A 9,941-nucleotide genomic window follows, 5' to 3' on the forward strand; every position below is an offset into this window, starting at 1 on the left:
TCGAAAGTTTGCGGCGAATTGAACAAACAAATAACCGAAACGAAAAAACCCGCGCGAAGACGATTCGAACCCGCGACCCGCAGGTCTGCGAGGTCATTCTTGCAAGAAAGTAATTAAGGGCATCTCTCTCTCTGTTTTTAACACAGATTAATGGATCACTCTACGATGACTTAAAAAAGCTAAAGTTGGCTTGTACAAAAATAAATCTCTTTGCACCCTCGTATATTATTCATTGTACAAAATCAGAAGTTGCTAGACTGACGAAAAGTGCAGAATAAGGGGAATGGATCTGTGTGTGTGGAGTTAATTGCACAGAAGTACCACAATTGGGGCATCACATGCAGATTGGTACCACGATTGCTAATTTTTGCGTGTCAGTACCAACATTGGTCCAAATTTTTGCAAAAAGGCTAAAACGCTGATTTATACGTATTGACAGTGTATCTGACCGTTGGGGCCCGTCTGTCAGGTGCCGACATGGCATATTTTTTGTAGAAAACCCCTCGGCATTATATGTAATCACATAAATGCCCATTTTTTCGCGGAAAAACCGCCATTGAGAGGGTTTTTTTTTTCTTGCGCAAGTTTTTCACGGACTTGTTCGAAAGTTTGCGGCGAATTGAACAAACAAATAACCGAAATAGAAAAACCCGCGCGAAGACGATTCGAACCCGCGCCCCGCAGGTCTGCGAGGTCATTCTTGCAAGAAAGTAATTAAGGACATCTCTCTCTCTTCTCTCTCTCTCTCTTTTTAACACAGATTAATGGATCACTCTACGATGACTTAAAAAAGCTAAAGTTGGCTTGTACAAAAATAAATCTCTTTGCACTCTCGTATATTATTCATTGTACAAAATCAGAAGTTACTAGACTGACGAAATGTGCAGAATAAGGGGAATGAATCTGTGTGTGGAGTTAATTGCACAGAAGTACCATAATTGCGGCATCACATGCAGATTGGTACCACGATTGCTAATTTTTGCGTGTCAGTACCAACATTGGTCCAAGTTTTTGCAAAAAAGGCTAAAACGCTGATTTATATGTATTGACAGTGTATCTGACCGTTGGGGCCCGTCTGTCAGGTGCCGACGTGGCATATTTTTTGCATAAAACCCCTCGGCTTTATATGTAATCACATAAATGCCCATTTTTTCGCGGAAAACCCGCCAGTGAGAGGGATTTTTTTTAGTGCGCAAGTTTTTCACGAACTTGTTCGAAAGTTTGCGGCGAATTGAACGAACAAATAACCGAAACGGAAAAACCCGCGCGAAGACAATTCGAACCCACGACCCGCAGGTCTGCGGCTGCGCGTGCTAGCCAGCACGCCACAGCGTCGCTGTTGACGAGATCCAGGCGAAATTTATATTATACGCACACGCTGGGCCGGCAGCTTGGCCAAGCAAAGCCTGCAATATTTTTTTAAAAAAATTAGTAGATGCAAAATGATCATTTTTTCTTATTTTTACACAGGCTGTATTAATAGAATTATCTTTGAGAAAAATATTAGTTTGGTAAACATGCAGATTACTACATGTGTTATTTTTTGACAAATAGAAATATGAACCCCAGAATGAAACTTTCATCGTTTTAAAAAGGTTCAATATATAGGTGACAAATGGTTTTATAATACAAAAAAAGTTCATCGTATATTTATATAAAATCATTGTATATAAAAAAATGTTCAATGTTCAGTGTGTATGTACAAAAAATATCACAGAATAAAAAGTTCACTATAAACTTAAAAAATGTTATGATCATTTTGCATCTATTAATTTCTTTTACATAATGCGTGGTGAATATTTATTACAAAAATGATCAATATAAGTTAAAAAAAATCTTAATATATGTTGAACAATTTTTGTAACATATATTAAGAAAATTGTTCAACATATATTACAAAAATGAGCAATTTCATTGAATGAAAAAAGATGAAGAAACGAAAAGAAACCTGGGCAACGAACGAGCCCCAGCAAAACGCAAAACGAAAAAAATTATTACAGGCCTCGGTTGGCCCAACCACCGGTCCAGCGTTTGCTTGTTTGTATAAAGAGGGTAATGCCCGCATTATAACTTGAGCATATGCGTGGCTTGGTGGCTAGCACGCTCCACCTGCGTGTTGCTGGTCGCATTATTTTATTTATGCTGAACGTTTTTTTAAATACGTTGAACAATTTTCTAAAGATATGATGAATATTTGACATAATGCAAGGTGAATTTCTTGTAATTTATGGTGAACATTTTCTTAGACATGATGGATTTTCGTAAAATATTGCAGGCTTTGCTTGGCCCAGCTGACGGCCCAGCGTGTGTGTGCTAGTATAATACATCTTTCGCCTGCATCACGTCAACGGTGACGCTGTGGCGTAGTGGCAAGCGCGCCCAGCCGCACTTATTTGTTCGTTCAATTCACCGAAAACTTTCGAACAAGTCCGTGAAAAACTTGCACATGAAAAAAATATGATGAAAAACTTGCGCATCAATGTTGGTACTGACACGCAAAAATTAGCAATTATGGTATCAATCTGCATGTGATGCCTTAATTATGGTACTTCTATGCAATTAACTCGTGTGTGTGTCTCTGTGTGAAAAAGAGAGAGAGATGACCTGGGACGCTGAAACAGAGCACAAGACCACAAGTGCAGCGCGAGGACAACGACTGGGGGTGGTTCCTTACTGGGAGAACAAAAAACCAAGCTATCATCAACCTGAGCACACTTAAGCAGACCAATCCCTCACTACTACACTTAAGCAACCTGAACTTGTTTACTCCACTAGACAGATAGTATAGTCACCTTCAGGCATTAATTTTTTCAGTTTTATCCCAACTCTCCGATGATTAATGGACCCTAATATGGCATTCACCAGCTCTTGCACCCATTGCTATGTAAAACATATTGTCTTTCCCATCAGTTCAAAAGAGACCAAATACAAGGTGGCTGACAACTTGAGGAGGAGAGCACGAGGTGGAGGATCTGCACCAGAAGGAGCAGCACTCCAACCAGCACCAACGACACAACCTAGAGGAGCAGCAACTACAGATCGTGTCTATTCCACCGGCCATCAATTAGCAACAAAGAACCTAGCCAAAATTAACAAACCATAACCACATCCCCGTCTTCCATCTTCGTCAGGTGGCCAAGGTGACAGCAATTGATGCGCACAGCGAACATGTCACTGCTTGTCGATCCAGCTGTGAAACGATAAATGGATCAGGAACATGCACACAACAAATGGCTAGGAGGTGGCGGGCGAGAGCGAGCGGAAGAGCACCTGAATGACGACGACAATGGCGACCTGGACGGCCGTCTCGGCGGCCGTCGCTCCTCCCGCTGATGGCGGCACATGGCCGTTGCCTTTGGCCCTGCGTCTGTGGTGACAGCGGCGACACACAGGTCATCCCACGCGCAGAGGTGGCCACCGTATAAGAAGCCGAACCAGAGGCCGCCGTGCTCGGCATGGCCCTCGTATGGCAGTGCCCAGTTGCGAGCCTTACTCCTCGAGCTCGCCGTGTACAGGGGAGGAGTCGGTGGGTGGCGGCGCGAGATGGACGGGAGAGAGCAGCGGCGGAGGCAAACTCGACAATGGGGGAGGAGAACTGGACGGGAGAGTGGCGGCGGCTAGGGTTTTCACCCAATCGGGTGCCTCCTTTACACTGGAAAACGACCCACACACATCACGCCACGCAAGGGTGACGAAGTGAATTCCCTCTAATGCCCTCAGCGGGATCCGAAAATTACAGGCGGTGGCACACATATTTGACTGCGAGCCACCCACACCGGGTGTCTGCGCACCCAAGCCGCTGATAGGCCTGGCCCATGAGTGTCGGACCCCAGTAGTCAGTGAAAAACGATTAAAATCTCGAAGTGGAAAAACAAAGTTACTGTTCATTGCTTTGAACTTGAATTATATCTAACGGCCCAGCTCATCTCAGGGGCGGATCTGATGGCCCAAATCGCATCAAGGGAGAGATCCAACGGCCTGAAATTCGAAATCGCTGAGAGAGCCCATGTTCAGACGTGAATCTAACTATGGGATTGGGGATACCACTGTCCTCCAAACCATCCAACCGCATGTTGGTTTGCGCCTTTTTTCAATTGACATGCCAGAACTAGCGATATCATCAGCACCAGAATCCTACCCGTCCACATTTTGCCTTTCATGTCCGCCGCGTTGCCACTTTCCACTTGCACTCCGCCCCCACTAGTAGCCATGCCCCGCCTGTCGTGATTCTAAGTCTGACAGTAGAATATGGGGTAGGGATGTAGAGGCAAGATCCTAGCTATGGAGAAGTTGTACGCACGAGTTTTACGAGTTCAGGCCCTTCTTGGAGGAAGTAACAGCCCTACGTCTCGGTGCCCGGAGGCGGTCGACTGGATTATATGCGTATGTGTTACAGGGGGTGCGAACCCTTGTGCATGTGGAGGGGGGTGGCTTATATAGAGTGCGCCAGGACCCCGGCCAGCCCATGTTACAAGGGATTTAAGGTACATCAAGAGGGGGGCGTTACTGGTAACGCTAGTAATAAAGAGACATAATGACCATTAAAGCTACGACGTAATGTCCAACCGTTGTAGTACGGAGTGGCTTTAGATCTTCTGGCGGTCGAGTGACAGTCTCCATGGTCGAGTGACTTCGAGTCTTCCGAGTGGAACGCTTCATGGTCGAGTGGATGATGGTTCTTCTTTGAATGCTTCTGACTTTGGGGTGATGTCCTTGGGGAGGGTATTTAGGTCAGGCGTGTGACCCTACCCTAGGTACATATCCTCATCATTAGCCCCCGAATGGATCAGGGTTTGAATGGAGAAGGAGTTGAAAATACTTCCGACTCATTTTTCGCGCTTCGGGTGTGTCTTGTTTTGGATCAACGAACCGAGGTGATGACACCAACTTGTTTTTCAGTCACCTTGATCCATTCCTGGTTTTGTCGAGTGAACTTTCGCTGGAAGAGCTCCGAGTGCTAAATATGGAGGAGATCTTCTGTCTGACAAGTCATTCTGCTGTCCCCGGATCTCACGGGATTCGAATTCTGGGAAGCGCGCGGGGCGGAGGAGGCCGCAGTAATCAGGCTGGATAAGGCAAGGCCGCCTCGATTTCCACGCCGCCTTTTTTGCCACGTATTGCGCGCGACTGTTGCGGGATTCGATAAGATCGCCCGGGCCTACAGGTCAGTCACTCGGAAGCAACCCCATAAAAGGCACCGGACCGGGGTTTTTGAACAGTGCGCCCTCATTCTTCTCCTTCCTCTTCAGCTTTCCCCACTGCGCCCGCTCCTGCTCCAGCACCGCCGCTCCGTTCGAGCTCCGTCCACGGCGATGGGGAAAGACAAGAGGGTGGCTCTGGAGCGTGCGAAGAAGGCGACGCCGAAGGCGAAGGGGAAGAAGTCCAGCCATGGCGGATCCTCGTCGAGGTCCGGTTTGCCGCGCGGCTGGATCCAGGGCGACTGGATCCGGTCGACGATCCGCCAGGACGACCTCGACGATCTAGCAGAAGAGGGGCTGATTCCTCACGAATCCGCGCAGCTCCCGGAGGGTGAGATTGAACCTCGACCGCGGGAGGGTGAGTGCGTCCTCCTCGCCACTCATATCGAGCGCGGATTTTCTTTGCCTCCGCATCCTTTTTTCCGAGCTTTCTTGAATTTCTTTGGAGCACAACTTCATCACTTTTCCCCCAACACCATCGTGTATCTTGGTGCCTTCGTGTCTCTGTGCGAAAACTTCTTAGGTTGTCGACCACACTAGGGTCTCTTCAAGCACATTTTTACGTGTCGCTCCCAGTCGGTAAAAAAGGCCAACCCGAGTGACGAGAGGACCCAAGTGATCCAGATGTGTGGGGGCCTTGGGATTCAGATGAGGGGTAAGAGCTCTTTCCCAACCATAATTCTTCCTGAGTCGGTCCGAGGGTGGCAGTCGACCTGGTTTTACTGCAAAGACCAGGCGACTCCAGGCCAGTCGACTGGACTTCCTCCTTTTTCTATGGCTCGCGTAGAGAAGCCCTCCACCTTGAAAGTGACTCTAAGGGAGAAAGCGGAGGTGAAAGTGCTGGTTGAGCGAGTGGTCCATCTCATCCGTGAGGGTGTAACTGGAATGGATCTGCTGGAAGTCTTCCTCAGATGACGCATTCAGCCACTTCAAGCCCGCGACCATCCGATGTGGATGTACTCGCGCATTGAAGATTCCACTCGGGTGCACCCAGAAGAAGTCGACGAGGATACGGTGGAGAAGTGGTTGAGGAGTATCACTGGAAACAAGGATAACCCCAGAGGGGCCAGGAGAATACCTCCACTTGACCAATCCTACGAACCAGACAAGGCCCAATTCTGAATTACCGAATGTCGTCTTGTTTTAACATGCAATTGTTTATGCTTCACCGACTGACTTTGTCTTGCTTGTTTTCTTCTAGGCCCTTACTGAAATGTATTCGATGCCCAACGGAGAGCAGGAGTAGGACCCGGAGGGGGGGCAAGCGGAGGCAAAAGCGGCGAGTGGCATTCCGACGGACAGGGGGACGAGGAGAGCAACGACCCGAGTGACGAAGAAGAGGTCGACTCTCCTCCCCGCAGGGAAAGGCGATCCAAGCTTACTCACGATCTGGCGAGCGCCCGTGACAAGGCGACCGTTCAGACCGGGCAGTCGTCAAAGCGTCCTCGGACGTCCTCTCCGGCACCAACTAAAAAGGCCCCAAAGCAGTCCAAGGTTGTAGTGCAGAAGACTCGGAAGGCGCTGCCGAAAATCAAAATTGTCGTTCTTGTTGCTTCTGCATGAGTGTTCTTCTTTTGCTTTTACTCGACGTTCTGTGTTGTTTATTTTTCCCTTGGTTTGACCGAATGAATCTTGAAACTGGCAGTGCCGCTACCTCTGGGACCTCTTCTTATAAAAACGAGGATGAGGAAATGGAAGATGCGGTCACCTCCAATCCAGGTACAATCTTCGTGATTTTGTCTTCGCTTTGTCGATTGAACTATGATATACCCAATCGGGTGATCAAATTTTGGCGACTAATCTTTTTACAGCTCTCAATGTCATTGACCTCCCCGACGATGACGAGGACGAGCCACAGAGGCCCTTGGGGAGAAGAAACAGGAAAACGTCCGCTGGCAAGATGCCTCAGTCGACGCCGGTGGCGGAACCGGTAATTCAGGACGCCGACGATGCCAATCGGGCTTCCGTCTCCTTCGCCATACCGCTGTCGAGTGCTCAGCCTTCAGCGTCAGCCGCACAGACTCCTGCCGACCCACCATCCATTTTTGCTGCGCATCACGTCCCAGAGGACCAGGTGGGTGCTGCAAAAGAGGCTATACGCCAAGCGGGCATTATGATGGAGAAAATGAAGATGGTGCGGGAAGCCAGCCAAGCTGCTTATGATGCCAGCTCTGCTCTCCAGAGCAACGTCCAGGTTAGCAGATCGTCGGCTGACTCTTCTGGCTTGTTCTGTCAGGATATGGTACCTGAAAACTTTCTTTCAAAGGATCTTTGCATCCGTCTGCGCCTTGCATCTGTACACCCACTGGGTGTTTTGATTTGTCACCGAACAAACTCCTACTTTGAGCTGACTATGTTGTTGTCGATTGAATCTTTTGACCAGTGGGGGCACGCTGAGTGTACCCACTGGGTGTAGTCCCCGAGACCATAATTGACTGTGGGCAGTCGACTGTGGTCTGAGTATCGGAATTTCTTCACTCGGTCTGGATGGACCATGACGAGTGGAATCTGAGCCAGCGGGGGCACGCTGAGTGCACCCACTGGGTGTAGTCTCCGAGACCGTGGTCGACTGCGGGCAATCGACTATGGTCTGAGAGCAACCTTTTTTTGGCACTCGTGCTGGACAGGCCTTGTCGAGTGTAAACTGAACCAGTGGGGGCACGCTAAGTGCACCCACTGGGTGTAGTCCCCGAGACTACTGTTGGATGTTTGATTCGGCAATAGTCTTAGAATTTGTTGGCTTTAACCTTTTATCTCTTTGAAATAACCAATCTTTTCACTTGTCGACTGACTTGTTCTTCGGTTGCAGAAATCTTGTGATCTTGGAGCTTGTTTTGCTGACCTGGAGAAGCAGCAGATTCAACTCAACCTCGATCTAGAGCTGGCCAAGACAGATTTGCAGAAGGCCAAGGATGACGCCGCTGGTAAGAAAGACTTGTCGACTGATTTATCCCTGAACTAGATTTCATTCTTCTTTTTTCTGAATCAAGCATTATTTCTTTCAGAGAAACTGAACCAAGCTCTTGCAAAAAGGATCAAGATTTGGCGGCCACGCAGGAAAAAGCTGATGAGAAAACCGCTCTAGCTGAACAGAAGTTGGCTTCAGTCGGCAAATTGGAGGAAGAAAATGCCAAGCTAAAAGCTGCTCTGGACGAAGCCAATAAGGAAGTAACTCGTCTGAAGAAGGACAAGGTCAATCTGAATGAGAAGATGGAAAGTATTGCCCGCAGGAGGAACGATCTGGAGAGTTATCTGAGAAGCCTTGCTAAGAAGTTGTTCGTCATGCTTGAAGGTATTTTCTTTGATCCAACTGGTTTGTTCTCGCCGACTCGGCATATAACCATTGACTCACCGTTGAATTGTGCATGCAGAGTTTTGCCGGGACTTCGGGGCAGAGACCAGGCGAATTGAACCAAGCTTGGACCCCATCAACTCTCCAATGAAGGATGAAGCTGCCATGAATGTGCTCCGACTGGGATCCCGCATCGGTGGTCTTGTTGATTATCTTGCTCGACTGAAGGTCACAATGTCGCGGATCGACACAGCACTCTGGCCAGGGGCAACGCTTCAGAATGACCTCGAGTCTCTGATGACTCGACTTAATGAAGTCCCCGGTCGAGTGCAAGAATGGACGAAGTCTTCTGCCCGATGCGATGCTGATGTGGCTCTGTCTTTGGTTCGTGTCCATTGCAAGGAAGCGCGAGAAGAGAAGCTAGCAGCGATCAAGGTTCCCAACACCAAGAAGCATGATTTCCAATCCTTCATGGAGACTTTCATTGCTGCCGCCACTTGGATTGCCGACAAAATTGACCTAGACGAATTCGTCGAGCCTGCCAGCCCTCCTCCTGCAGAGTGAGCAAACTTTTACGCTCCACCTTAAATTTGCCTCGGGATGCCGAGTGATTTTTGTAATCGTTAAACTCCTTCGGGCTGAACGCCCGAGTACTTTGATCCGTGGTCTTGAATTTTAGGATTTATCTGAACTTGAATTATCTCTGGATATGCTTGCGATTGCCTTCGAGTGGAATTTGTTCTTCATTTGGAATGACCTTTGTGTTTGAGATGCATCTCGGAAGTGGAGACTCCAATCGACCTGTGCCTCGTCATCCTTGCGGATAGGGATGGAGCGCACATTGTACTTGTGGCGCAGCTCCAAAGGAGAAGGTTGCAGCCGACTGCACCTTGTCGTCCTTGCGGATAGGGATGGAGCGCACGTTGTATTTGTGGCGCAACTCCGAAGGAGAAGGTTGCAGTTGACCTGCACCTCGTTGTCCTTGCGGATAGGGATGGAGCGCACGTTGTATTTGTGGCGCAGCTCCGAAGGAGAAGGTTGCAGTTGACCTGCACCTTGTGGTCCTTGCGAATAGGCATGGAGCGCACATTGTATTTGAGGTGCAGCTCCGAAGGAGAAGGTTGCAGTCGACCTGCACCTCGCCGTCCTTCTGGATAGAGACGGGTTTCAAACATTGGCGAGTACTGGATTGCAGCTAAGCCCCCGAGTGAGAGGGTTGCTCACCACTCAATAGGATTTTTCAAACTTAGGCGAGTACTGCACTACAGATAAGCCCCCGAGTGAGAGGATTGCTCACCACTCGGTGGGATTTTTCAAACTTAGGCGAGTACTGGACTGCAGCTAAGCCCCCGAGTGAGAGGGTTGCTCACAACTCGGTGGGATTTTTCAAACTTAGGTGAGTACTAGACTGTAGCTAAACCCCCAAGTGAGAGGATTGCTCTCCACTCGGT

At 48.6% G+C, this 9,941-nt stretch overlaps 1 protein-coding gene across 1 annotated transcript; it reads right to left on the reverse strand.

The window, feature by feature from the left end:
- Positions 1-2,944: 2,944 nt before the first annotated feature.
- On the reverse strand, positions 2,945-4,211 carry LOC119283827. Its single transcript, XM_037563219.1, has 3 exons — positions 4,128-4,211; positions 3,271-3,617; positions 2,945-3,190 (listed from the first exon to the last, which is right to left on the reverse strand). The coding sequence occupies exons 1-3, from the start codon at positions 4,209-4,211 to the stop codon at positions 3,172-3,174; spliced, it is 450 nt and encodes a 149-aa protein (XP_037419116.1). The 3' UTR covers positions 2,945-3,171.
- Between the last annotated feature and the right edge of the window lie 5,730 nt (positions 4,212-9,941).

This window comes from Triticum dicoccoides, chromosome 4A (genome assembly GCF_002162155.2).
Source record: "Triticum dicoccoides isolate Atlit2015 ecotype Zavitan chromosome 4A, WEW_v2.0, whole genome shotgun sequence".
In the NCBI taxonomy this organism is placed as follows: domain Eukaryota; kingdom Viridiplantae; phylum Streptophyta; class Magnoliopsida; order Poales; family Poaceae; genus Triticum; species Triticum dicoccoides.

What these genes read in the sequence shown, in the direction of transcription:
- LOC119283827 (XM_037563219.1), bottom strand. Translation starts at nt 4,211, where the DNA reads ATGGCTACTAGTGGGGGCGGAGTGCAAGTGGAAAGTGGCAACGCGGCG. An exon ending in TGTGGACGGGTAGGATTCTG is followed by an intron (nt 3,618 to 4,127) that starts GTGCTGATGATA and finishes TGAAAACCCTAG; the next exon opens with CCGCCGCCACTCTCCCGTCC.